The sequence below is a fragment of the Geotrypetes seraphini genome, chromosome 2 (genome assembly GCF_902459505.1).
Source record: "Geotrypetes seraphini chromosome 2, aGeoSer1.1, whole genome shotgun sequence".
In the NCBI taxonomy this organism is placed as follows: Eukaryota; Metazoa; Chordata; class Amphibia; order Gymnophiona; family Dermophiidae; genus Geotrypetes; species Geotrypetes seraphini.
This window is the reverse complement of record NC_047085.1, coordinates 354,535,129-354,562,694: the sequence shown is the minus strand read 5'-3', so window position 1 is coordinate 354,562,694 and position 27,566 is coordinate 354,535,129. Positions and strand designations below refer to the sequence as shown.

At 43.2% G+C, this 27,566-nt stretch overlaps 1 protein-coding gene across 4 annotated transcripts in view; it reads left to right on the top strand.

Moving 5' to 3' along the window:
- The first annotated feature begins 201 nt into the window (after positions 1 to 201).
- Positions 202 to 27,566, top strand: part of FYCO1 (FYVE and coiled-coil domain autophagy adaptor 1) — a 248,169-nt gene continuing 220,804 nt past the window's right edge. For 2 of the 4 annotated variants that reach the window (XM_033930420.1, XM_033930417.1), the window contains exons 1-2: positions 380 to 540; positions 14,058 to 14,211. In XM_033930420.1, the coding sequence (XP_033786311.1) occupies positions 14,154 to 14,211 (58 nt within the window). In that variant the 5' untranslated portion in view covers positions 380 to 540; positions 14,058 to 14,153. Of the gene's footprint in view, positions 541 to 13,898; positions 13,966 to 14,055; positions 14,212 to 27,566 lie in introns of those variants that run through there. The other 2 variants (XM_033930418.1, XM_033930419.1) reach the window with 2 other exon arrangements.

Below are 27,566 nucleotides of genomic sequence, written 5' to 3'. Positions count from 1 at the left end.
CGGATGTTTTAATTCACCCTCCTTTTTCTGGAGACATATGGTAACCCTAAGTGATATATGAAATATATATATACACATACATATTTTTCTGTGTACAGTAGTATAAAAGTTGTTTCAGTATAGTTTGAAACTTTGTCAATAAAAATGGACACCTTGCATGTTTAGACATGTAAAACATTTATGAAAACCAGTATGCAAATTTGCTAGACAACACAGCAAACCACCGATCGTGGCTGGAACTGGAGAGCCGGACTTCCACTGTCTGGGACTATCCTAAAAAGTCAGAAACCGCCACTAAAGAGTCACGGGCAGGAGCCATAACATCACATGGCATGTTGGAAAGCTGACCGGCGTCGGGGATCATGGGATTTGTAGTGCAATCTACTAGGAAGTTCCGCGTCATGGCTGCCCGAGAGGGAGGTAATGCACTTGCTCTTCTGTCCAGTACCAAAAGTTTGACGTCTCCGTTTAGGAAACGATCGATGGGCGTTACTGAGCCGAGGCGGGAGTGCGGCCACGCTTCTGTCACTAGTTTTGCGGGTGAGCTTGTTCATGCCAGGATCTACAGGCGAGAGAAACTTGAGTTTGTACTAGTGAGTTGCTGCTGCTAGCTGAGCCCACGCGGGGAAGCTCTGTAAATATTTTTCACTCAGCCCCCCTTGGCAGCCTTAGTGTTTCCTCTCACTTTGATGTCAGCAGTTCAGTAATAAAACAACTTCCAAAGCCACAGAAGGTCGATACAAGCGACAAACAGTCTCGTTGCTCCGACCTTCCCCTCCTTTGTTTTTGCATTTTGTACTTCTTTTCTCTTCCTGGAATAGTGCATCATGTGACGTGAACCCTAAAAGTTTAGTTTTGGGACAGCCAGAGAAAAACAGTTGTCAGCATCAGTATCGGAGGCAGAGTGCTTTGCGAAAATAATGTCCAGAAGTAGAAAGAGGCATGGAAACAATTTGGTTTATGAAAATGACCAGTGTTTTCACTCTGCCTCTGTGCTTTATGAAATGTGTTTTCACAGTTTTGGTGTGGTTTCCGATTGGTGTTTGGCTTATGCTGCTCTTAAAAAAGTAGTGCAGTAGCTTGCCAGCGAAATAAAGAAAAGAACTGGACAGGACACCCCTTCTTCTAAATATACATTCATCAGAGATTTCCACCAGATGAAAACATACGTATTTAGAAAAAGGGGTGCCCTAAATAAAGATTTCACCAGAACAGCCTTTAAGTGTAAGTTAACAGTACTGTACATACTTGACTGCCACAAACTTTATTATATTTTATTTTTTGGTAGTTAATTAGATAATTGACTTAGCCTTCTGACACTCTAATGACTGAGTACAGATTTCCAGGCATACAAGTGTATTAGTACATCAGTTCTGGTGTTATCATTTTGTATTCTGGGATTTGTAGTTTTGATAGAATGGCCTGACCTGCAGATCCATATTGCCTGTGGTTTTCAACCAATTTTAGCCTGCTTTGTGTGTATTGAAGTGTGCATGCGCGCTAAGGGTATTATTATATATATATATATTATATATATATATATATATATAATAATACCCTTAGCGCGCATGCACACTTCAATCTTCGTGGCATATATATATATATATATATATATATATATATGCCACGAAGATATATATATAATAATACCCTTAGCGCGCATGCCACGAAGATATATATATAATAATACCCTTAGCGCGCATGCACACTTCAATCTTCGTGGCTCCATGCGACCGTTGCTCCGTGGCCGGTAGAGAAATGTTGGAGAGTGTGGCACCTGCGCACGTTCTCAGCTGACATTGGGGAGAGAAGGAGGTGGCGGTGACCGAGCTATGGAGCTAGGGGAGGGAAGGCCACAACCACTGCCGCTCCCTGGTTGCACGGCCTTCTCCTCTGCCTCCACACTCCCCTCTGGGTGAATTTCAGTTTGTTGGGTGGGTCGAGGATGAGGATTTGTTGGAGGCTGATGGCGCTGCTGCAGAGGGGGTGGAGTGGGCTGGGGCGGCCAAAGGAAGGGGCACGGGGTGCAGGTGGGGAACGGGAGGGAGGGAAAGAGACAGAAAGATAGACAGACACACAGACAGTGGCCAAGGAGAGAGAGAGAGAGAGACAGAAAGACAGACACAGAGAAATACAAATAGACAGTGGCCAAGGAGAGAGGGAGAGACAGACAGACAGACAGCAGCCAAGGAGAGAGAGAGACAGAAAGAAAGACACACAGCCAGTGGTCAAGGAGAGACACAGAAAGAAAGAAAGACAGAGGCCAAGGAAGGGAGAGACACAGAAAGAAAGACAGACAGACACATCTATTCTAGCACCCGTTAATGTAACGGGCTTAAAGACTAGTATATATATCAACTATAATAAAAGGCTAAGCGCGCATGCGCTGTTGAAAGATCATGATTCCTGGTGGCGTGAGGTGTGCCTTCTGTGCCAGTCCCTCACGGCGCTTGCGCTAGCTGGAGGCGCGTGAGTGTGCAGAACACGCCAGCGACTCCACCCTCCCACTGACGCTCCTCTTCAAAGCAGCCTGCTGAGGTTCGCCAGCCGCTGTTGCGAACCTCGCAGGCCGCTTTCCACCTTCCCAACATGGTACTGAAGAAGGAGCCGGGGTTGCCGCTGCTGTCACACTCACAGTCTTCCTGCAGCCCCGCCCATCACCATTAAGCAGGAGAACCTGCTCGACGATCTGGGCCGAGAGGTGAACGATGCAGTCCCTATCCTAGACCAACATCAGCTCCAGTTGGAGGGATGGAGGGAGGGTAAGAATGGGAGGGGGGTGGAAACGGAAGGGGGCCACGGGCCAGGCAGGCATTGCACAACAGGGGACCATGGGGAGAGGAAAAGGGGGCTGCTTTGGGGGGAGGGGGGCATACAGCAATCATCAGGGGGGTAACAGAAGGGAAGCCACGGAGTACGCCGGCATGGCCCAACAGGGGGAGAGGGAAAGGGGGCTGCTGGGGGGAGGGGTGTGCTGGGGGGCAGAAAACAGTCATGCTTTGCTCTGGGATGGGGGGAGACAGAAGGGGGCCACGGAGAGACAGGCAGGCATGGCGCAACAGAGAAATACAGGTAGGCAGGGGGCCAGGGAGAGACACAGACAGAATGAATAACCGACAGACAGATAGATGTCCAAGGAGAGAGAGACAAAGAAAAAAACCCAGACAGACAGACATCTGCTCTAGCACCCGTTAATGTAGCGTTCTTAAAGCTTACTGGTGCATGCGCTGTGAAAACAGCGTGATCCGTGGCCGTTATTCCATTTTAGAACCCGGCGGCAGGGAACATTTCTGGCCACTCCCCTCCTCTTGCCCTCACTCACCAACCGGAAGCGCAGGCAAGCTCTCTCCCTGCCCGTGTCCTCGGCAGGGAACACACCTCCTGCCCTCACTCACCGCTGCCGCTGCCGCCACCGCCACCGCTGATGATCTTCCTCTTCAGAGCAGCCTGCGATCGTGGCCAGCTTTAAAGAACCTCGAAGGCCGCTCTCCAACCTCAGTAGCACGTTCCCTCTGATGCACGGGATCGCGTCAGAGGGAACGTGCTACCAAGTTGGAGAGCGGCCCTGTGAGTTTCGCTAAAGCCGGCCACCACGATCGCAGGATGCTTTGAAGAGGAGCAGGCCAGAAGACACTGGGATGGAGGAAGGGTAAGAAGGGGATCAATACAGGGGGCCAGGGGGAGAGGGAAAGGGGGCTGCTTTGGGGGGGAGGGGTGTGCTGGGGGAGACAGAAGGGGCCATGGAGAGAGAGGGAGAGGGAAAGGGGGCTGCTTTGGGGGGGGGGGGGTGCTGGGGACAGACAGCTTTGCTCTGGGGGGAAGACAGAAGAGGGCCATGGAGAGACAGTTAGGGAGAGGGAAAGGGGGCTTCTTTGGGGGGAGGTGTGTGCTGGGGCAGACAGCTTTGCTCGGGGGGGGGGAGGGGAAGACAGAAGGGTTAAGACAGCGGCCAAGGAGAGAGAGATAAAGAAACACAGGCAGACACATCTATTCTAGCACCTGTTAATGTAACGGGCCTTAAAGACTAATATATATATATATATATGTGTGTGTGTGTGTGTCATTGTACTCAGCTTCCTTTTAGACACTCCAATCAAACCTTGTTTTTCTTTGTCATTCTTCCAGTTTTCTCTCCATATTTCATCCAATTTTTTTTTTTTCACCTTCTTTTCTCTTCTAAATCCCTTTTCAGCTTCCATCTCCCTCCTCCATGCTTCTCTCCTTCTACACATTAAATCTTTTATCCTTCTATTAAAAACAGAAAACATAATAAGAACTGCATATGTTCTATTTTGAAATGACTGTATTTATGTCATTTATTAGTTTATTTCCAATTTTTGGTTGTAAATTCTATTTGAGTGCAGCTTTGTCACAGGGCTAATCTAGGCAAGGAGAGGAAATAAAGTAACTGCTCCAGACTTTGACCTTCTGGGGAGTCCTAAACTGCTACAGGTTGCTTTTCAATAAGGTCAGATGAAATGGAGCATCAGTGGGCCAGGAGTTGCAGCAATGGAGATGTCAGCACCAGGATAATAGATAGTAAAGCGCTCAGCCTCCACTCTTAACTATCTCAGGAGGAGTCTCTGAGTGAGGTATAACATGACACTTACTGGAATAGATATAACAGCCTAGGCAAATACACATTTTCGACAAATTAATTGTGCCAGGCCATGGTTTTTATATTTCCAGCCACTCTCTTAAGTATCTTTGAATTGTCTGAGGGGCTGATGCTCAAAAGCCTTTGTTAACAGCTATGTGCATTTATACCTGCAGCTGAACTTACCAAACATGGAAGAGTGATCAATACTCAAAGGAAACTGCATAAAATGGAATGCATGAAAAGTCTGTTTCTAGTGCAATAGGCACATTACTCTTGAACTCTTGGGTAGTCAATCCCTTCCTGTGAGATTCTGTGTAGAGAACCTCATTAGCATTTTCTTTCTTCCAACCTCCCATCACTTTCTCTATCCTGTATCTCCTCAGTTTGTTTCAAAGCAGATGTTCAGCCCTAGAGAGGAAACATAGGAGGGAAGGGTATAGGGATACTCCCTGAGAAAGCTTCTGTTTGCTCATACCATATAACACAGTGGTCCTCAACCATTTTTGCATCAGGGACCAGTTTCATGCAAAACAATTTTTCCATGGACCAGGGGAGGAATTCAAGTACATAATCAATAGAGTGCATAATATATAATCTAATTATTACATATACAATGTAAATGTAATTATTACATTTACATTTTATATTATGTACTTTATTTCTACTATTATTACCATGTTCAGCATCTTTCACCCATGCCCACCAGCCCCATACCCAACATTTCTCCTTGTATCACCTCTCTCCAGCACCATGCCACATCTCTCTCTCCATTGCCTTCACCACCATGTCCAACATTCCTCTCTCCGTCCCACCACACTGCCTGTGGTTTTATCTGGAAGCCTTCCCTCTGAGCAACTTTATTTTCCCTCCCAAAGTCTGATCCTTGTATTCTTTCCCACCTTCTCCACCTCCTTGAAGCCCCTCTTGCGTCCCTGTCCATCCATCACACGGTTCCCTCTCCACCACATCATCCAACATTTCTCCCTCTCATCTCTCTCTTCCCAATGCATCTGTACCTCACTCATCTCCCACAACCATGTGTTTTGAAGTAGCTGAAGCTTTGTATATAGTCTAACTGTGAGAGAAAAATAAAGACTATTGCAGTAGTCTAAAGGCCCCTTGTACAAAGCCACGGTAGCAATTCTCCCATGGTAAATGCAGCGAAGCCCATAGGAATTGAATGGACTATGGTGCATTTACTTCAGAGGTATTGCTACTACGGCTTTGGAGAAGGAGCCCTAAATGAGTTAAAACAAATGCTTGAACCATGGTTGCAAAATGTTTATCATCAAAGTGCTGTATTGTCTCACATATGTCGAAGTTGGCAAAGCCTGAATAATACAGTTTTACTTATATGGTTAATCTGAGGTTCAAAGGACTACCGAATTGAGAATAATACCCAGTACTTTGGAGGTGTGTTCAACCTTTAAAGATAAATCACTGGCGCAGGTATATTTCTAATTGAGTGATCCAACTAAAGCAATTAAGTCTTGTCTTTATAAGGTCTGAACCCATGTCATGAACTGCAATTTTCCGTCATAGAGATACATTTGCTAAATATGCTCAAAGTAATGTATTGAACCTTATTCACTGGAATTAACAGAAGCATATCATCAGCATATAAATAAATAAATTCATTCCCAGAGATGAAAAACCTAGATCAAAGAAGGACGTGTAGACATTAAACAGTATAGGAGTATTCTAAACCCTGTTCACCGACACAAGGGAATGATGGCCATCAGCCAACTTATTGGTGAGCTCATTAAAGAAAGGGCCTTGAAAGCAATTGGGCGCTTAAATATTAACTAGCACTATTCTATAGATTAGACTCTATATCATAAAGTAAAGGCCCTCAGGTCTATAACAGAGGAAGTGAACCTGAGAATAAGAGCTTAATTATTAAAATACATCCATCCTGCTTTTAGATCTGATGCACAATGAGTTGAATCACTGTGGACTGATATAACTATCGTGCTCAGACTAAGTAAGTTAATGACAGATCCCTTTCCATGGGTAACCATCTGCCTAACAGTGCAATAACTGATTGTGAACCTTTATTACTTCTTTTTTCAAAAGAATTATGATAATCTTATCTTTGCCATTCATATATGATTGTTAATGTAAGAAAGCAACTAAGACTTGAGAACTGTTAAACCCATCTAGAACGTTTTGGAAGTGGGAGACTATGAATTGAATGATATCATTTTAGACGTTCATGCTTATGGTCTAGATTTCAGTGGAATTGGTTTGTTTTGTGCTTATTTGACTTGCGTAGTATCTCCAGTTTCGCTACTCTGGATCCAGAAGATCATTGTGCTCAGCTAGATCTCTCATGGACACTATACCTAGGTCATACTTGCAGTAAACATCATGATTATGCCTCTTTTCCAGGCTAGCATCCAGATTTGCTGTAATTTTTTTTTTTTTTCAAAGAACATATCAATTTTGATCATGCCACATGTATCTGTTGCTATTTGTAATTTCAGTTGTAGTCTCAGCATCTGATCCTAGATCTTCTGATGGGCCGAATTTGTCTAAGTTTTCTTTCCTGCATGTCTGGCACAAATGACTAGGATTCTGCTGCCAAATAGCTGATAGGGATGTTTTGTTTTAGGCGTCTATTATGAGTGGTTTGGTTATAAATAAAATGAAACAGAAGCATAGAAAGTGAGAGCAGATAAAGACAATATGTCCTATCCAGTCTGCCATCCTTGCCATCTACTATCTCTTTCTCTCCTATAGAGGTCCTATATACTTGTCCCAAGTTTTCTTGATTTCAGATACAGTCTTTCTCCACTGCCTCCATAAGGAGGCTGTTCCATGAATTTGCCACCATTTCTGTGAAGATGTATTTTCTTGGCTGACTCCTTTCTTCTTCATCCTATGCCCTCTTATTCCAGAGTTTCCTTTCAATTGAAACAATTCAGGCCTACATGTACTAAGATGATCAGTAAGACCATGTGGGTCTGCACTGATCTAAATTTTTGGCCGATTCAGAAAGAGCTATTGATGCACTAAAGGTTTGCATGCAAATGATTTGTGCGGATGTTCGACATAATGCCTGACTCTCTGATCTGATGTATCACTGTAAGAGTAACTCTCACACATGCGCAGAGCCGGCAGGGAAGCCTGTATAGCTGAGAGGCAGGAAACCTTTTTTTTTTTCTCTTAATGGGCACAGCTTTTTAAAGCTCCCAGCTTTTAGATTGCATGTAATGGATTTAGGAGCCCAGTGTTATAGAATGCCACACAGCCAGATGTGGTTAACCTCTCCGGTTAAGTGCTAAATATTGGCACTTAACTGTATAATTGCTGACTCTGCCTTTGGACCACCCCCAAAATAGCCAGTTTTAGTTTAAGCGCCAGCTGGGTATATTCAATGACACTATCTGGTTAAGTGCTGCTGAATGTATCAGGCTACCCCCAGACAAATGATTTAAATGACCAGGAGCCTCCCCTGGCCATTTACATTACTTTGAATATTGACCCCAGTATTAATAATAGCTATAATCAGCATCAGTAGCAATGGCCCTGGATTTCATTATCTGACCATTTGCTGCCTTCTATTGGCTTGCTGCCAGAACATTATCCCTCAGGCACCTGCTTCATAATTGCTTAAGTGCTGTTGGCTATGGCAAAGGCTTTGGATGAAGCAATACTTGTTGCAATGATGGCACAGTAAAAAAAAAAAAAAAAAAAGGCAGGAGCTCTTAACATCTGTCACTTCATCCAAGGTAGAACTACATGGTTTTTTCATTCTACTATCTGAGTGAAAGTTGTCATGCTTCTGAGCCTTCAGGTGCTGGGATCTGTTCCACTTATCTGTACTTTTCAAACACAGTTGATCCTGTATTGCTGGGAGATAAAGACTACAAACAGACGTTAATGACTTCAGTGCAAACTTAAAAGAAGGTAGCCATGTGTAGACATCATCTAGGGGTGTGTGTTTGTCTTCTGCTAATTATAAAGGGGTCCCCGCAACAAATGCACCAAACCCCATTCAATCCATAAGAACATAAGAAAAGCTTTACTGGATCAGACCAATGGTCCATCAAATCCAGTAGCCCGTTCTCAAGGTGGCCAATCCAGGTCCTGGTACCTGGCCAAAACCCAAGGAGTAGCAAAATTCCATGCTACCGATCCAGGCAAGCAGTGGCTTCCCCCCATGTCTTTCTCAATAATAGACTATGGACTTTTTCCTCCAGGAAATTGTCTAAACCAGGGGTGCCCACACTTTTTGGGCTTGCGAGCTACTTTTAAAATGACCAAGTCAAAATGATCTACCAACAATAAAATTTTAAAAAAACACAACACACACTGTACGCATAGAATTGTTAATTATCATTCCTATTCCGGGGTTTTTTCAAAGAGGTCAAAGCAGATGACTCTATGCACTGTCACCTCAGTAACAACCATACAAAAATAGATAAATATCCACCCCCTCCCTTTTTACTAAACCACGATAGCAGTTTTTAGCGCAGGGAGCTGCGCTGAATGCCCAGCGCTGCTCTCGACGCTCATAGGCTCCCTGTGCTAAAAACCTCTATTGCGGTTTAGTAAAAGGGGACCATATTGTAAAATATAGAGAGCAGATATAAATTCAGACACATTTTGATCACTAAATTTAAAATAAAATCATTTTTCCTATCTTGTCTGGTGATTTCATGAGTCTCTGGTTGCACTTTCTTCTTCTGACTGTGCATCCAATCTTTCTTCCCTTCTTTTAGCCTGTATGCTTCCTCTCCTCCTGACCTCATTCCCCCCCCCAACGTTTTTCTTCTTCTCTCCCTGCCCTCTCTTTCTTTCTCTCTTCATGCCCCCTTTCTTTTTTTCTGTTTCTCTTCTTTCCTTCTGTCTCCCTGCCTGCCCTCTTTCTCCCTCCCTGCCCTTCCCCCAAGCCACTGCCACTGCCGCTGCCATTGGATAACAGGCCCCCAAAGCCGCCTGCCGCCGGCCAAGCTCTCCTTGCTTCAGGCCCACCAGCATTCCTCTCCCCGACGTCAATTTTGCCATCAGAGAGGAAGTTCCGCTGGCCAGAACTTCCTCTCTGACGGCAGAATTGACGTCGGGGAGAGGAATGCTGATCGGCCCAAGATCGACCTATTGGCAGAAATGCTGCCGGGTCCTGCCTTTGAGGAAACAGAAAGTAGGCAGGACCTGGTAGCAAGAAGAGCAAATCGCACGCTTCACTGACCTGTCTTCCGCTTTAGCCCGCGAACGGGGCTCTAACATGTGCGTGCTGGCTTCCCTTCTCTCCCCCCCCCCTGACATCCGGTTTCAGAGGGAAGAGAAGGGAAGCCGGTACAAGCACAGTTAGCCCCCGGAGCATAAATTCTCCAAGCCGTTTTTTTTTTTTTTTTTTTTTTATAATGTTGAGCAGCGGAGGCAGCAGCAGAATTCAGGAGCAGGCCAGTCAGGAGGGGAAAAAAGAGAAAGGAAGAAGGGAACCCGCTCTGCGATCGACTGGGGTCGCCTGAGCGAGCGACCTGTCGATCGCGATCGACGTGTTGGGCACCCCTGGTCTAAACCTTTCTTAAAACCGCCTACGCTATCCGCTCTTACCACAACCTCTGGCAATGCGTTCCAAAGTTTAACTATTCTCCGAGTGAAAAAATATTTCCTCCTATTGGTTTTAATAGTATTTTCCTGTAACTTGATCGAATGTCCCCTAGTTTTTGTAATTTTTGAAGGAGTGAAAAATTGATCCACTTGTACCTGTTCTAATCCACTCATGATTTTGTAGACTTCAATCATATCTCCCCTCGGCCGTCTCTTTTGCAAGCTGAAGAACCTTAACCTTTTTAGTCTTTCTTCATATGAGAGGAGTTCCATCCCATTTATCATCTTGGTCGCTCTTCTTTGAACCTTTTCTAGCGCCATTATAGCTTTCTTGAGATAAGGAGACCAGAATTGAACGCAATACTCCAGATGAGGTCGCACCATGGAGCGATACATGGGCATTATAACATTCTTAGTCTTGTTAACCATCTCTTTTTAAATAATCCCTAGCATCCTGTTTGCTTTTCTGGCTGCCGCCGCACATTGAATGGAAGGTTTCATCATATTGTCTATGATGACACCCAGACCTAGATTGGTCACCGTGAGAACGGGCTACTGGGTGAAGGGACACGTCTTGTAGTTTTCCTTAGGCTATGTTTGAAGCTGTAAGAAAACCAGACCCTGTTTGTTTTTCCTTCTCTGAAATACTGCAAGGCCATTTTATGTTTGAGAAGATGTGTGTTATCTTGTTGTGAAGTGAATTCAATTGTTTTCATAGCTGTATTTGCAAGCAGCTTTAGATAAGATTAAGGCTCTGCTGACCAAGGCACCCTTTGGACTTCAGCCTTTAGATAGAAGATGCTTGTTATTTTTTTTTAAAGTTTCATGTGACCTGTGTCCATATATGGTTTGTATTTATGTCACATGCTGACGACATTGACTCATGTAAAATTATATAAAAGAGTGGTAAAGCTGACAATAAATGGACATGTTTCGGAGCTAATTTCTTACCTCTAAGATATGTCCCCAGATGCATCTGTCTTGCAAATGACAGAGAGAAAGTATGGGGCAGGAATTGGGACCTATCCTTTTCATTGGGCTTGATGGACCATTGGTCTGAACCAGTAAGGCTATTCTTATGTACCGATATGTAATTTCCCGGATCTCCCCTTGAACCCTTTTTAAAAATCAGCGTAACATTGGCCACCGTCCAATCTTTAGGTACTAAAGATGATTTTAGCGACAGGTTACAACAATTTCATGTTTGAATTCTTTTAGTACCCTGGGCTGTATACCATCCGGTCCTGGCGATTTATCACTTTTTAATTTGTTGATTTGGCTTAATACATCTTCCAGATTCACCGAGATTTCTTTCAGTTCCTCCACATCATCACCCTTGAAAAACATATCTGGTTCAGGTAGATCTCTTACATCTTCTTCCGTAAAGACCAAAGCAAAGAATTTATTCAGGGGTCCTTTTATCAAGCTGCGGTAGGGGTTTAACACATGTAATACCGCGCGTTAAACTGCCTGCTGCGCTAGCCGCTAACACCTGCATTGAGCAGGCATTAGTTTTTTAACTGGCTGCGGGGGTTAGCGCGTGATGAAATGTCCAACACACTAACCCCGCTAGCGCGGCTTGATAAAAGGAGCCCTCAGTCTCTCTGCTATGGTCTTATCCTCCTTAAGCGCCCCTTTTGCTCCTTGATCATCCAACGGTCCCATGGATTCCCTCACAGGTTTTCTGCTTCTGAAGTACCTAAAAAAATTGTTATGAGTTTTTGCCTCTTTTGCAAGTTTCTCTTTATATTCTTTTTAAGCTGTCTTTATCAGTGCTTTGCATCTAACTTGCTAGTGCTTGTGTCTCTTATTTTCTTCATTCGGATCCTTTTCTATTATTTAAAGGATGTTTTTTTTTTGGGGTTTTTTTTTATTTTTTTTTTTTACCTCTAATAGCCTCTTTTATGTCACCTCTTCTTTCCACCTTTGCTGATACATAGAATTCACCTGATCTGGGCTTCCACGATAGTATTTTTCAGTAACATCCATGCCTGGTTTACAGTCCTAACTTTTGCAACTGATCCTTTTAGCTTCTTTTTAACCATTTTCCTCATTTTATTGTAGTCACCCTTCTGAAAATTAAATACCTGTATAGTAGATTTCTTTTGTGACGTCACTCCCAGTATCAGCTCAAATTTGATCTTGTTATGATTACTGTTTCCCAGCGGACCCAACACAGTTAACTCCTGTACTATTCCTTGCATTCCCTTAAGGACCAAATCTAATCTAATAATAATAATAACTTTATTCTTCTATACCGCCATAGTCAGATGACTTCTAGGCGGTTCACATTGAAGAGGGCTGGACAATTAGCGAATTACAGAAAGCAAATGGTGAAGGTACAACATATTACACGAGGAATAGACAGAAGGAAAAATAAATTTAGTGTGGCTTCTGATTAGGAGATGAATCGGTCGAACATGAATGCTATCTTGGTTCACCTGGAAAGAATTTCATGAGCTCTATTCTATTTGCTTTCTTCTCTTGTTTATAATTATTATTGCGCAGCTAATTACTGGTTGGTAATAACTTCTAAAGTCAGCAAAAGAAAGAGATGGAAATGTGTGCAGATTGGTAGTTTTCAAAAGAGATGGTATGGAGATGAGTCTGGTCTAGATCCCAGCAGGTACTTCTTTATTACTGGGAGGAGATATCTTTGGAGAGGTTTCTTGGTTCTTAGATGGGATGGGGGCTATGGGGGGGTTTTCCTTGAAGGGATTCTTCAATATTGTGCATGCCAAGCTTGTTTGGATAGCGTGTCTACTCACTATGTGTAGTTGTTCTAAGGCCAGTTCTTGGAGAGGATTTAAGTAGTATTTTAGTTCATGCTAAATTGTGACTCATACAAAGAAAAACCTTGTGTAGCATGAGTTTTAGTGCGTAGGCATTTAAATATTCTAGTGTTTGTAGTCCAGATGCAAATACAAGTAATGGACTACAAATCCCAGAATGCTCTGGAAACTGGAGTTACAAAAACAAACCCAGGCAAAAACATGGAGAATATTTTTGTGTCACAGGCATGATTAAAAGGAATTGTAAGGCATACCTTGAAACTATAACTTGTGTGGGATTAATACAGAAATACATGAAGGGTGGCCATATTCAGTGGTCTAAATTAGGCCCCAGTACTGGCACTGAATATCTGAGCTCTATGAGAGCTCTGACTATTCCCTGGCAAGGTGCCACATTCAGTCCACTGCTCAATTAGCTAATGGGTAATGGGCTAGCGCTATTCTATAAACGTGCATGTATTATACATAGCGTGTAATTTGAGGATAGGCGTGTACCTAGGTAGAGTCTGGACAGAGCGCACAGTTGTGCAAGCATTATCAGAACTTAGGTGCACGCACTTACACCTACAGCCTGGTTTTAGAACTGCCTTCCTTGTGCGCAGAAGGGTTATGTGGGTTACCTGCACTGTTGAGCTATTCTAGGGGGGAGTTGAGGAAGAGCAGGCTCATGTTGACAATGGTGCATTAAGAAGGATAACTGAATTATGCTGCTGCTTTCTTGGCAAGTTGTGGTTGCGACTAGTGGCTTGTTAACAGGGAGAGAGGAAAACCAAATCTTAAACCGAAGCATGGGCAGCGTTGATTTTTAAAATGCACTGTATTTACTTAGAAAGGGGGGGAGTCATTCGATCTAGCCATCACAAGGCATGATTTCAAAACATTGGCATGGATGACAAAGCAATGCAAGGTCATGAGAACTAAAAGTAGGCATCGACCTTCCTCTTAGTGTCTGAGCAGCTGCAGTTCGTCTGGGAAGACAAAAAAAATGTTTTAAGGCAGCTTAGCAGCCATAATGTAAAAGACACTAGAGAATCATTATTGATCTGTCTTTGAGAGTGTCATGCTGAATAAATTCATTTCTTTTTCTCTGTTTTCATTCTCTGAAGTTTTGACGAAAGACAGAATGGAGTGTTAAGTAACTTCAGCGGTGTTCTTCTGGTCTCGCTGAGTGCCAAGCTGAAACCCAGGACCCTCTGATTCTCATGATGGCTGCTAGTCCTGGAGAGAACCAGTTAGAAAGGATCATCAGAGATTTACATGGTAGGGTGGAAGATGCCACATGCTCATTGTCTCATTTAAAAATGTTTGCCTCTGTTTAGGTGGTTGCACTGTACATGTACTCACCTAAAAGTGCATTCATTCAGCAGCTCCTGATTATGTCTGTTTTCTTATTTCTCCCTACACCCCTCCTTGGGAGCTTCGCTTGTCAGGTAAATTAGTCTCTTCTGTGTTGTTCTTCTCCACTGCCTACGCCAGACTCCATCCTTTCCACTTTGTTCTTGTGCTGGGAATAGACTTTCCAAATTGGTATGTCATGCTCTCTCTCTGGTCTGATTGAACGTCAGCCCGAAAACCCAGCTGTATGAGAATGTTTTAAAACCTTATTTTCCTTTCCAGACCCAGGTGGTGCTGAGCCATTTTCCAAGAATAAAGAAAACACCTGAATTTTCTTTGTTTCTTTCTGTCTATCTTGAGTGGATTATAAACTCTGTGGAGCAGCGATTGCATCTTAGCGTATGGTGCTATGAACGTTGAATAGTGCTATAATAGTAGTACGGTGCCTTGTAAAAGTTTTCACACCGTTGCATATTTTTCACATTCTACTGTCTAAAAAATACAGTTCAAAATGCATTAGAGTAAGAGTTTGATCAGTTGATAAACACAACCTACTTGACATTTTTGATGTGAAAGATCAAATCTAGGAATATTAAACTAGCAATGATATTATTGATTTGTATAAATCTTCATAGCCTTTGTAATAGCAGGCCGGAATTGTTTCTGGTTCCAAACATTGCCACAACAAGACCCATAGTAAATTAGGTAGATCCCACTTATGTCCAGTCACAGTAGGATGAAGAATCAAGCTATTTCGTTTGGACTAAGTCCCAGTTTCTGAAAACAGTGCCTGAACAGCGCCTGTTAAGTGCTAATTAGCTATTAACAATGTGGTAATTAACTGCGCTGTTCAATTGAAAACTGATTAAGGAAAAAAATAAGGCGCCATGAGGCACCTACAAAAAAGGCACCTGAATCATGTCTACGCAGATGCTTATTGGCGCGATCATCAAAAGAGGCGTGGTTAGGGGTGGGGTTGATGTTCGGCGCCACTAAGCTTGATTCTGTGTTGAAGATAGGCATGAGAAATGTAGGCCTGTAAAACCTTGGCCTACATTTCCAGCGCCTATCTTTGACACAGACCGCGATTTTCAAAATGATGCCATAGTTTGAATGACGTGGGACCAGCGCCATTTTTTTTCAGGCGCTGGCCAATTCTGGCACCGTAAGTGTATTTGAAGCAAAGGCCTAAACATGCTGGACACAAAACTTCCAAAACAACTCCTGGATAAAGTTATTCAAAGTCAAAGATTGAGTGTAGTCTGTAAGAAAATTCCATTGTGTTTGAATATACCATTGGGGCACTGTTAACTCTATCATTGTAAAATGGAAACAGTTTGGCACTAGTAAGACATTATCAAAATTCAATAAAAATAAAAATCTTTATAAAGAAAAAATACAACATAACAGTCATTAATTGAAAAGTTTTTGTGAATGCTCAGTTTAAAACACCAAATGAACACAAAAGCATACTGCATGGTACCACGTGCTACTGATAGTACAGCAGCTGCTTCACAAATGCATTAAAAATGTCACAGCTTTATGGTTCTCCCCCCACCCCAATCGTCTGCTGAAAATGTATCCCTGAAATATGATCATCCCCCGGCCGGTCCCACTCCCCAATCAGCTTCATAACAACTATCCTTAGAAACAAGGCCTTCCCAAAAAACAGACCCCCCCCATTTCAGTCCTCCATAGGATCTCCCACCCAAACAGAATCCATTGCCCATAACTCGACCTCCCCCCAACTCTCCCAAGGCTTCCCCAGAGGTTTCCCTTATAATCTAGTGGGAGTGGTCACCCTGTGCTTCCACCTCATTAGGTGCTGGGGTTCTGCATTCCATATCTTGGTGGATAGTGCAGATGCACCCACTTGAAGAGATTAATGCCTACTGTGGATTGGGCAGTAGAGAGTTGTGCGGGGACAGAAATCCCACCCGTCCCCACCCGTCCCCGCCAAAGTCCCACCCGTCCCCACCCGTCCCCGTGAGGAATCCCACCCGTCCCCACCCGTCCCCGTGAGGAATCCCTCCGTCCCCACCCGTCCCCGCGAGGAATCCCCTCCGTCCCCACCCGTCCCCGCGAGGAATCCCCTCCGTCCCCGCCCGTCCATATAAACTTCAGAAATAGTTATTTCATTTAATTATGCTACTGAATTAAGGCTCTGGTAGAAACCCGTTTACAAATAAGCAAAAAGACTTTATTAATTTGAAAATATTAATTGGGAAGAATACATACTTTGCAAATGGGTTTCTACCAGAGCCTCTAATGTTTATAAATTTTTATCAATACAACTAATATACTACTTTATCCTGAAGCAAAATAAAAAAAAAGAAATATTCTTTTCCTACCTTTGTTGCCTGGTTTCTGCTTTCCTCATGTTCTCATTCAATTCCTTCCATCCACTGTCTCTCTTCCTTCTGCATCTTCCATTTGCTCTGTTACTGTGCCTCTCCCTTTCTTCCCCCTTCCAAATTGGTCTGGCACCCATCTTCTTCTCTCCGCTCCCCCCATAGTCTGGCATCTGTCTTCTTCCCTGCCAGCGTTTTCTCCCTACTCTCTCTTCCCTATTTCCTTTCAGTGTCCTTCTCCCCCCATCTTCCCCATGTCCTGTCAGCGTCCTTCTCCCCCCTCTGTCTTCCACATGTGCTTTCAATGTCCTTCTCCCCCCTCTGCTTCCCCATGTCCTTTCAGCGTCCTTCTCCCTCTCTGTCTTCCCCATGGCCTTTCAGCGTCCTTCTCCACCCCCCCGTCTTCCCCATGTCCTTTCAGCGTCCTTCTCCACCCCTTTGTCTTCCCCATGTGCTTTCAGCATCCTTCTCCCCCCTCTGTCTTCCACAAGTGCTTTCAGAGTCCTTCCCCCTCCGCCCTTCCCATGGCCTTTCAGCGTCCTTCTCCACCCCTTTGTCTTCCCCATGTCCTTTCAGCGTCCTTCTCCACCCCTTTGTCTTCCCCATGTGCTTTCAGCATCCTTCTCCCCCCTCTGTCTTCCACAAGTGCTTTCAGAGTCCTTCCCCCCCCGCCCTTCCCATGTCCTTTCAGCGTCCTTCTCCACCCCTTTGTCTTCCCCATGTCCTTTCAGCATCCTTCTCCACCCCTTTGTCTTCCCCATGTGCTTTCAGCATCCTTCTCCCCCCTCTGTCTTCCACAAGTGCTTTCAGAGTCCTTCCCCCCCCCGCCCTTCCCATGGCCTTTCAGCGTCCTTCTCCACCCCTTTGTATTCCCCATGTGCTTTCAGCGTCCTTCTCCCTCCTCTGTCTTCAAGTGCTTTCAGAGTCCTTCCCCCCCCTCCTCCCGTCTTCCCCATGGCCTTTCAGCGTCCTTCTCCCCACTCCTTCTCTACCGCCCCGGGTGCAGCACAGCCGGCCAGGTCCCCTTACTTTTGTGGCACTTCCCCGACCGACTGACAACAGCCCCGGTCCGATAAACCTCCCTGCCCTTAACTGCGAATCTAAATTACCTTATTACAGCTGCTGTAAGAAGATAATTTAGATTCGCGGCTACAGGGCAGGGAGGATTGTCGGACCGGGGCTGTTGTCGGTCAGTCGGGGAAGTGCCACAAAAGTAAGGGGACCTGGCTGGCTGTGCTGCAACCGGGGCGGGGTGTGGCGGGGCGGACCGCCCCCTCCCTTGGTAGCCACTCGAACCGCGAGGCTACTCTCCTCCTTACCTGCACTGCCTGCAGCACAGAGCCAAACGGAAGTCTTCCCGACGTCAGCGCTGGCGTCGGGAAGACTTCAGTTCGGCTCTGTGCTGCAAGCAGAGAAGGTAGGGAGAAGAGCCGCGCGACTGAGTACATCCAGCCCCGCAGGAACCCCGCGACCCTCGGAGGCGTCCCCACGGGATCCCCGCGACCCTAGGGGGCGTCCCCACGGGATCCCCGCGACCCTAGGGGCGTCCCCACGGGATACCCGTGACCCAAAGGGGGAACCCACGGGATGCCCGCAGGTCCCGCGGGATTCCCGTCGTCCCCGTTCCCATGCAGCTCTCTAATGGGCAGACTGGATGAGCCATTTGGCCTTTATCTGCCATCATGTTTCTATGTTTATCTGTGTAGGCATGGAATGTAGGCATGGCTGCCCTGTGCAGTAAATGCACTTGTACTGCACCTTATATTTTGCATTTAAGGTGCAATAAATGCAAAAACATACTGCAGTTTAGTAAACAAGCCCTAAGTTGTAGGGATGCTTTCCAGCAGCAGGGTCAGAGAGAAGTATGAAGATCAAGAGAAAGATGGATATTGTAAATCTTACAGGCATGTCCTGGAGCAAATCCTGTTCCAGCTTACTATCGACCTGGCACTGTGGATAAGATTCACCTTTCAGCAGGAAAATGATCTTAAGCATAAAACAAGAGCAACAATTGAGTTACTGAACAAGAAGAAACTGAATGTCCTTAAGTGGTTCAGTCAAAGCACTGGCATGACTTAAAAAAAATCTGTTCAATAGCAAAAATCAATGGCTGCAATTTTCACTTAGGGCCCCTTTTACAAAGGTGCGCTAGCGTTTTTAGCGCACGCACCGGATTAGCATGCGCTAGAGCGCGTGCCACCTGAAAAACTACCGCCTGCTCAAGAGGAGGCGGTAGCGGCTAGCGCGTGGCATTTTAGCGCACGCTATTCCGCGCGTTAATGCCCTAACGCACCTTTGTAAAAGGAGCCCTTACAGTTTCCAAAAACACCTCTTCAGTGAGGATTTAACACAAAATTCTCCCCGGAAAATAGTACCTATATGGGACGAAGGAGTGGTGTTTCTGAGGTCTTTGGCTAGACAGCATATATGATTGTGATACACAAGGACTGAAGGAGGTTTAATAAAAATATAATATCTTAGAGTATTAACTGAAGAGGTGTTAAAAAAAAATCTGTGGCAAGACCTGAAGATTGCAGTGCACAGGGAGATTCCCTGCTAACCTGAAAGAGCTTGGGATTTATTTACTTGGAATGAGTAAAAACTGCACCAGCTCACTGTGCAGCTGGTAGACACTTTTATTAATTAACTCATAGCTGTTGTTGCTGGAAAAGGAGTTTGAAGACTTAACTCGGTTAGGATTTTATGGTTTCTTGCTCCCTTTTTTTTGTTGTTGAAATACATTTTATTGACATTTAAAAGTGAAGCATACCGATAACTTCTTTATTATCCAAATCTAAGGTCTAACAAATTATCATCGCAAAAGAAGAAATCCAAATAGAGACATAAATTTGCACGTAAAGAAAACATAAAACAAAAAGTAACCATTAGATTTAGAATCAGAAAATAATATTAAATATTGAACTAGGCCAGTTACTGGGCAGACTTGCAAGGTCTGTGTCTGTGTATGGCCGTTTGGTGGAGGATGGGCAGGGGAGGGCTTCAATGGCTGGGAGGGTGTAGATGAGCTGGAGTAAGTCTTAACAGAGATTTCGGCAGTTGGAACCCAAGCACAGTACTGGGTAAAGCTTTGGATTCTTGCCCAGAAATAGCTAAGAAGAAAAAATAAAAAAAAAAATAAAAAAATTAAATTGAATCAGGTTGGGCAGACTGGATGGACCGTTCGGGTCTTTATCTGCCGTCATCTACTATGTTACTATGTTATTATAATCAACCAAAAAAAGAAGCATGATGGTTGCATTCTCAGTAGGATGATTCATTACACCAACCAAAAGTGCATATTCCTCAGAATGATTAGATACAGAATAAATGTAATGTAATTTATTTCTTATATACCGCTACATCCGTTAGGTTCTAAGCGGTTTACAGAAAATATACATTAAGATTAGAAATAAGAAAGGTACTTGAAAAATTCCCTTACTGTCCCGAAGGCTCACAATCTAACTAAAGTACCTGGAGGGTAATAGAGAAGTGAAAAGTAGAGTTAGAGGAAAAATAAAAATAAAATAAACATTTTAACAAGACAGAATTGATCTAAATACTTTGGAAGGTAGAAGAGAGGAGAGAAAGGAATAGAAGCAGAAGGGGGAGCCGTTGAACAGTAGAATTCTGGAGAAATTTAAATGATAGAAATAGAACAAAACAAAGACAAAAGGCAAAACAATAGATAAGATTAAAGATAAATAATATAAAGTAATTAATAAAGTAATATAAACAAGGGAGGAAAAGGAAAGAAAGAAGATTAAGTAAAAGAAAGAAATCTAGGTCTCGGTAGAGTGAGTAAGTCAGAGAACAGTAGGGAAAGTAAAGGGAGACCAAAGAATTCAGTTGTTATCCCTTTGTGGGCTATAATTATCAAAGGATCGCCATATGTCACAGTATTTATTTTTAAGTGTATAAGCAATTTTCTCCTTGTCTGAGATCTACAAAGCTTCAGTCCTCCTTTCAAGGAGTATTTGGGGCCATTATGCTTCTAATTGCAGGCAATAACCATTGTGGAGCCAGAAGTAGATATGCCAAGAGTTGTCTCCGGTTTGTGATGCTGCCACATTCTCTCTGCAACCCAAAAGAAAACAGTCAATAGTGAAGTTCAGTCTATATCTACAAATTGCTTTCACAGTATTCTTAATGTGCGCCCAGAATGCTTGTAAGAGAGAACAAGACCACCATATATATAAGAAATGACCTGTTAACCCACAATTCCTCCAGCAAAGTTCAAATATTGAAAAGCTCCACTTATATAAGAAGTAAAATATAAATGAATCAAAATTTTAATTTGAGTATTTGGGAATGGCATGGAATTTGGATGATATGGATATGGTTCATTGATTTATGTTTAACAGTTCTAAACCTTTTCCCAGAAATTGTTAGGGTCCCCTAGCTGAATAATAGCTGACCATTTCTGGGTGTAACAAGGTAGGGTTGGATAGGTACAAGGGGGTGCTGAAAAGTTCTCAGCTCTGCAGAGAAGAGAATAATATTGATATGGTTCAATCAATGATCTGATTATAGAGAATGACACGGGCACTGAATTTGTCCCCGTCCCCATGGATAACCTTAGGAAACCATCCTGTGTCATTCTTTAGTGTCTGTCTCAACCTCAGTCCTTCGACACCAACATTCTTCAATGCAAGGCTTGAAGGTTAGTGACTATGCCCATTCATACTCTGATTCTTCCCTCTCTCCTTAAAGAATGACATGGAAATTTTTTCCTGCGGTTAACCACGGGAACGGGGACAAATTAACAATGTCAAAACATAGAATTTTCTTTCTGCAAATTGGCACTTAATGAAATAAGATAACTCTTTTCAGCTATAGTAGCAAAATAATGCTCAGAATTTAGGTGTCATCACGGAAAATACGTTAAAACCTTCCACGCAATGTGTGGCGGTGGCCAAAAAAAGCAAACAAAATGCTAGGAATTATTAGAAAAGGGATAATAAACAAGACTAAGAATGTTATAATGCCTTTGTATCGCTCAATGGTGTGACCTCGCCTTAAATATTGCATTCAGTTCTAGTCTCCTTATCTAAAAAAAAATATAGTGGCATTAGAAAAGGTTCAAAGAAGGGCGACCAAAATGATAAAGGGGATGGAACTCCTCTCGTATGAGGAAAGACTAAAGAGGTTAGGGCTCTTCAGTTTGGAAAAGAGATGGTTGAAAAGAGGAGGCTGAGAGGGGACATGATCGAAACATTCAAAATAATGAAGGGAATGGACTTAGTAGATAGAGACAGGTTGTTCACCCTCTCCAAGGTAGAGAGAATGAAAGGGCACTTTCTAAAGTTAAAAGGGGATAGATTCCGTACAAATGTAAGGAAGTTCTTCTTCACACAGAGAGTGGTGGAAACTGGAATGCTCTACCGGAGGCTGTTATAAGGGAATGCACCCTCCAGGGATTCAAGATAAAGTTAGACAAGTTCCTGCTGAACCAGAACGTAAGTAGGTAAAGCTAGTCTCAGTTAGGGCACTGGTCTTTGACCTAAGGGCTGCCACGTGAGCGGACTGCTGGTGGGCACGATGAACCACTGGTCTGACCTAGCAGCGGTAATTCTTATGTTCTTATGTTAATCCTGAATGGTGTAGAACAGGTATAAGTAGATTGATTTTTTACTGCATCAAGATTTACAAAGAATTGATGAAGTTACAGAGTAATACTTTTAAAACCAATAGAAGGAAATATTTTTTTCACTCAGAGAATAGTTAAGCTCTGGAACATATTGCCAGAGGATGTGTTAAGAGCTGGTAGCTGGTAGAGCTGTGTCTGGTTTTAAAAAAGGTTTGGGCAAGTTCCTGGAGGAAAAGTCCATAGTCTGCTGTTGAGATAGACATGGGGGAAGCCACTGCTTGCCCTGGATTGGTAGAATGGAATGCTGCTATTATTTGGGTTTTTGCCAGGTACTTGTGACTTGGATTGGCCTCTGTGGAGACAGGATACTGGGCTAGATGGAAAATTGGTCTGACCCAGTAAGGCTTTTCTTATGTTCTTATGATAGTATAAAACAATTAGGCTGTCCTCCTACCAATAGAAATTACTCAATTTATCATACAGCCATCAGCTCAGCTGCCTGCAAAGCCTCATTTTACACTGGCAGGCTGAGCCGGGCAATGGATGAATTATCCCACATATGACTGCATGCTAAATTAGGCTGCTTTCAGAGTCTTTCAGACTGATCTGACAACTTGTCTTGCTGAGTTTCCAGCTGAGAGAGACAGTCTGCAGGCTTAATGCATACAACCAGCCATTATAACTACAGCATACTCAAAACGCCAAGAAGGCATTAGGAAGGGGGAGGGGGAAGCATATTAAAACTAAATATTAGACGTGCTGTATATCAAGAGCAATTCTAGGCAGTGTATTTAATTAAATGGATATTAAGAGAAAATCTTGACTGGCTCTGAATAACCTGACTGTACAAATTCTACTGTCCACTTTTAAGGAAATGCAAGCCTTAGAAGGATTTTTGCTAAACACTTCAGTGGACTGATGACCAGTGACAAAAGCAGAATCAGAATAAGAGTTACCTTAGGGATCTGGCCAGTCAGAATCTTAGGCCACTCCCAATGCATCCCAGAATACACTGGGAGAGAGGCCTAAGATTCCAGTTCACCCAGGTGCCTAAGTATCTGGGCCAATCAGGACTTTAGGCCTCTCCCCAGTGCATCCCATGAAGGCAATTCAGTGAAGGCGGGCTTGCTGGCCAGGCAGAGGAAGCATCTGGCCGACCGGCCAGCTTAAAACAAGGTACTTTGGGGTCCGGGTGTGCTGGGAGGGGGGGAGGTGTATGTTCCAGCAGGAGGGACTGAGCATTCCTTCTCTTGCCATGATCAGTTCAGTGGCCACGCCTATGTGAAATGTAGGCCATTATTTTGTTGGCTTACATTGGAGATGCCTAGGGCTGCCTAAGCTTGCCAAAGGCCCTTCTGGGCGAAACCACGCCTAGCCTTGGGCGAGCTTAGGTGGCCCTACGCGTCTCCCTATACTCACGAAGACATCTACAAAATAGGCAGCCTGCCTCGGCATGTTTTTTTAAAAAAAACGTTCGTACCCGTTGGCTGGTTAGACAGTGGTAGGATGCCTACTGCCACCTACAATTGGGATGCCGTTTATAGAATTTGCCCCTTAAAGAATGGTTAACCTATAAAAACTGGTTTCTGAACAAATGCATTAAAGAGTTTTGTGGTATTTTCCATGTTTCCATGTGCTTAACCATGCATTATTGAATGTTTAAGAATATTTCTGTCTGAGCCTATGGCATGGAAGCGTTAAGGCCCCAATTCTGTAAATGACACCTAAAACATAGGCACCTAGGAACGCAACACATAGAGCATGCCAATCTTAAGCTAGGTACCGTATATAGAATCACACTTAGCGGTGCCTAAAATAGACTTAGGCACTGGTAGGCTTCTGAACCTTAGGCACACCCTATTTATGCCATGGTTTTCTTGGCCTAAATACTGGTGCCTAAGTTAGGCGCCTACCATCACCTAAGTCCAAAACAGCACCTACACAAAAACACGTATGATCTGCTGCATAACCATGCCTACTTTCTGGTAGGTGTCTTGGACTAAGTGCCTACTTAAAAGTGGTAGGTGCCCATTAGCCAATTAATTTTAATTTAAGCCAATTATAAGGTGCTAATTGCTTGTTATCAGCACTGATTAAGCTTTTTAAATAATTAAGGGCTAGATTCACTAACCTGTCAATCGTGCCCGATCTGTGGCTGACCCCCGGCAGGCCGACTGATCCACAAAGGGTCAGTATTTAAATGGGGGCAATCGGAGGAACGCCCCCCTCTGACTACACAGATCGCTAGTGAGTGATTCTGAAGCATGCGCAGACCATCTTTTTTGCCTGTAGATCTAATCTAATCTAATCTAATACTTGGCTTTATATACCGAGTCTTCATTCTAAGAAAGCTCGACCCGGTTTACAATAGTTAACTTAAAAAAATATAAAACCATAAAAGAAAAATTTTGAAAAGAATTAATTTCCAAAATGTTTAGTGAATAAAGTGGTTTTTAAAAGCTTACGAAAAAAATAGAAGAGAACCAGAGCTTCTTATAAGGAGCGGTAGATCGTTCCAAAGTTTAGAAAATTTAAAAATCAAAGATTGGCCAAAATCTTAACTCCTCTAATCCCTTTTCTGGAAGGGAGAAATAATTTATATTGTTTGTTGCCCCTTGCAAAAGAGAATCTGTAAAGATTCCAGGATAAAGGAACTAGAGGAGTGAAGATACCATAAAGAATTTTAAAAATAACACAAGCACATTTAAACTGAACTCTAAAATAAAAAGGAAGACAATGAAGACTCTGAAGCAATGGTGTCACGTGATCGAACTTACATTTCCCAAAAATCAGTTTTGCTGCTGTATTCTGGACCAGTTGTAATCTATAAAGGCAGATTTTTGTAATACTGAGGTAGATGACATTACAATAATCAGCTGTGATAATATAATTGACTGAACTAAAATAGAAAAGTGACGGTGGTAAAAGAGATGTCTGACCTTCCTCAGCATACGCAGATTAAAAAAAGCATTTCTTAATCACAGAATTAATTTGTTCCTTGAAAGAAAGCAAGGAGTCAAAGAGGACTCACAGAATCTTAGCAGAAAACTCAATTTGTAAAGAAGATCCAGAAGCCAATGTTACAGAACTAGGAAAACAATCCAATTTTGGGCCAAGCCATAATAATTTGGTTTTAGACGCGTTAAGTTTCATCCGGACAGACTGGGCCCACGCTTGAAATTTAGAGAGACAGATTTACTTTAGATACTAAATCAGAAGTGTCAGAATCTATCTCTATCAATGCTTAAACAAAAGCAGCAATTTTTTTTTTCTTTAAAACTTTACTTTCGAGCCCGTGCACAGTGGGGAAGGGCAGAAAAGTCAGGGCAGAGAGCAAAAAAAGATTGGGGCAGAGAAGCAGGGCGGCAGAAGGCAGGGCAGTCGGAAAGGACCTGAGTGACTGGTCCTCAGCAGTCGCTTATTTTTGATCGGTCAGCCCAGTTGGTGTCCCTCATATTTTTTTTTAGTGAATTGCTGCCTGCCTACATTTGAATACTGTTCCCCCTCATTTGCATGCGCTGATCGGAGGATGATCGGGACAGAGGTTAGTGAATTGGGTCGCAAAGCGGTCGCAAACTGATCGGTACACGATCGGTTTGCTTAGAGAATCTAGCCCTAAGTTAGATGCCTAGGTTGGCCAGGTGTGCTGAACTTTAGGTGTCTGTTATAGAATCTTCCAGTAACTAGTTAATTCATAGTAACATAGTAAATGACGGCAGATAAAGACCCGAGTGGTCCATCCAGTCTGCCCAACCATACATGCTTCATAAATTAAGTATTTCGTTTAAATGGTCCTTTTACTTAGATATTTCTGGGCCAGAAACCCAGAGCCCTGCCCAGCAGTGTGCTTAGGTTCCATCTACTGGCGTCTCCATCAAAGTCACTCCAGTCCATCTTAACCATCCCAGCCATCGAAACCCTCCCCAGCCCGTCCTCAACTGAATGTTCATATATGGGACACAGGCCATTGAAGCCTGCCCAGGACTGGCCTTAGTTCCTTCAATGTATACCCATTATTTTCTGATTAGAGATCCTCTGTGTTCATCCCACGCTTGTTTGAACTCTGTTACTGTTTTCTTCTCCACCACCTCCTTTTTGGCTAACTGGCTAACGCATGATTAATGTGGAGCATTTCCTCCTACAGTAAGTTAATATTGTGTTAATGGGACCATTAGTGCATGACCTGCAAAAAAAGCGGGAAAGCCTTCAAAAACTGCCATGTGAAATTTGCAGTTAATGTGCAATAAAATGCTGTGCGAAAATCATTAACTGATAATTTTAGCATACTTTAGTAAAATGGCCCCTTGGCTTCTTGATTATTTAAAAATATTTCTATAATATTTCAGGTGAAGAATGTAAAATATATTGCATATCAGTGAAACAACTAATGCATTTTGAATTGTATTTTTTTAGACAACAGAATGTAACCCCCTTCTAACCCACCCCTCCCACTATGTGAAGATATTTGCAAGGTATAGAGGTAGTGTTCATAAATACTAACAATGTACCCTTCGGTTCCGTATGCCATCTGATTTTCTCACTGGTATGGAAGACACTTTAAAAAAAAAAGATTTTGGAAGAATGTTATAAAATAACAAGCCAAACTGAATTAGCACAGTTCTAAGTAGATGGAAGAATCCAGAAACAGATACGGCGACTCAGCTTTAGCACAGATAGCCAATTACAAACTGAATCAAAACCACAACATAAGATAGATTCACTTTCAATGTAACAATTGTTTCCTCATTTTTAACACCCCTGCCCACCCAAAACCTTTCCAATCCATCCTGATCAGGTAGGTTTCATTGCCTAGAGGCAGGGCTCTGACAGTATATGTAGGGTTGTCAATTTAATCCATCTAGGTAGAAAGTGTATGGTATCGACTTGCCTTCTGCGTACTGATGCTGAGAAGGTTTTCAACTGCATATATTGGGGATTTATGTTTATTGAAAGCTTCTATATCGCTTCTAATGACTGGGGAGTCAATTTAGAGCGGTTTACATGAGCTTCTACAATGGGGTTACAATACATGAGCTTCTGTAAAGGTGTTTGTGATGATTTTCAATACAGATACATTAAAACCATAATCAATCATCCTACATATATGTATACATTTATATTGTAGTCCAGCATCCTACGTATATTCACATATAATACTTGTATCGTGTTCTATGTTGTGTTCCTAATGGGGAGTTGCCAGCTATCTACTCTATGTTGCCTTCGTATTTTCGCGGATATAACGCGCACCATTGTAAAACGCGCACAGGGGTATAGCGCGCAGAAATCACGATGATATGTACAAAAACTTTTCTATACCGCGCTCAGGCATATAACGCGCATGC